At 43.1% G+C, this 1,242-nt stretch overlaps 1 protein-coding gene across 1 annotated transcript in view; it reads left to right on the top strand.

The window, feature by feature from the left end:
* Positions 1-53: 53 nt before the first annotated feature.
* Positions 54-1,242, top strand: part of LOC110315292 (olfactory receptor-like protein OLF3) — a 3,753-nt gene continuing 2,564 nt past the window's right edge. The window contains exon 1 of the mRNA XM_021189379.1: positions 54-174. Within this exon, the coding sequence (XP_021045038.1) occupies positions 54-174 (121 nt within the window). The remainder of the gene's footprint in view (positions 175-1,242) is intronic.

Below are 1,242 nucleotides of genomic sequence, written 5' to 3'. Positions count from 1 at the left end.
CTGTGGCTACTCATCCACCTCTGTCCTAGGAGCTCTGGTCTGTGCTCAACGAGATGGACACTGGGAAGACTTTGTCTTCACCTCCCACTGGAGAGCCTTGTTCCAGAGCAGAGAAGGTAGTGACTGAGCGACAGGCTCTGAGGCCAGACCTTCCAAACTCCAAATTCTGCCATGGTGACCTTGTAATCTGGAACACACTGTCTTCTTTGGAACTTAGGTTTCTACATATAGCACATGAGCAAAATCCTTCCTCCAGTGAATTAATGTTATGTTAGCTTAAAGCTAGTAGAACAATGACTGACATATAGAAATTACCCTAAAATGATATTAGATGTTTTATTGTTACAAAGGTTGGGAACCACACATGCTGCTACACTCTACCATAGATAGGGTGTTCTTACTTGTCTGGGAATTCAGTTACTAGGAGATAAAGGAAGATTCCTTTAGGAGTCTTCAGACTTTATCTGACGAATGAACAAGAACTACAGGATTTATCCTACCTGAGTTGGGTCTGGGAGGTGGCAGCACAGCAGGCAAGGCTTCCTGGCCAAGCTGAGTCCTGCTGTGTGGGCATCACTGGGCAGGTGTTGGTCCCCACTCCATAGTGAGATGCTAGGTGTGTGCCTTGCAGTTTGAGAGAAGCAGAGGTGTCCAGGGTATCAGGAGCTTTTGCATAGGGACTTGAGAGTGGAGAGAGGGGGATGGAGGAGACAGCTGTGTGCTGAGGCTAAAGTCCTCAGTGAGTGGAGCATTGGGGTTTACTGTGGTCATTCTGGTACGTGAGTGGTGTAGGGAGCCTCAGGGATGACAGAAGCCTGTGTGGCTGTTTACACTGTGGTATCAGGGCTTCTCCGTGCTTATTGAGACAGCCACATTCAAGAAATATCCTTTGCATTAATTAATTTATTAATTATTTACTCTTTTTTCTATTGGGAAATCTGTTTTCTTGTAAGGCTCCTCTACAAATACTTCCTTGTAAGAATCTTTGGAGTAATTCTTTTTTGATACTGTATGATTTATTGCTTTTTGTCTGGGAAAACTATTTTATTTTGCCCTCTTAAAGGAATCTTTGTTTACCCACTAAAGATAAAAATACTCCATTGGTTTTGATTCTAAAATTTTGTTGTTTTATAACCGTAGTTTAAACCAGTGGCAGACCTGAAATTGACTCTTGTGTGAGCAAAGGGAGGAGGGTATGATACAGAAAGGAGAGTTTTCATCAATGAATGCACACACAATCCA

This window comes from Mus pahari, unplaced genomic scaffold (assembly GCF_900095145.1).
Source record: "Mus pahari unplaced genomic scaffold, PAHARI_EIJ_v1.1 scaffold_11118_1, whole genome shotgun sequence".
Classification (NCBI taxonomy): domain Eukaryota; kingdom Metazoa; phylum Chordata; class Mammalia; order Rodentia; family Muridae; genus Mus; species Mus pahari.
This window is presented reverse-complemented; position numbering and strand designations above follow the sequence as displayed.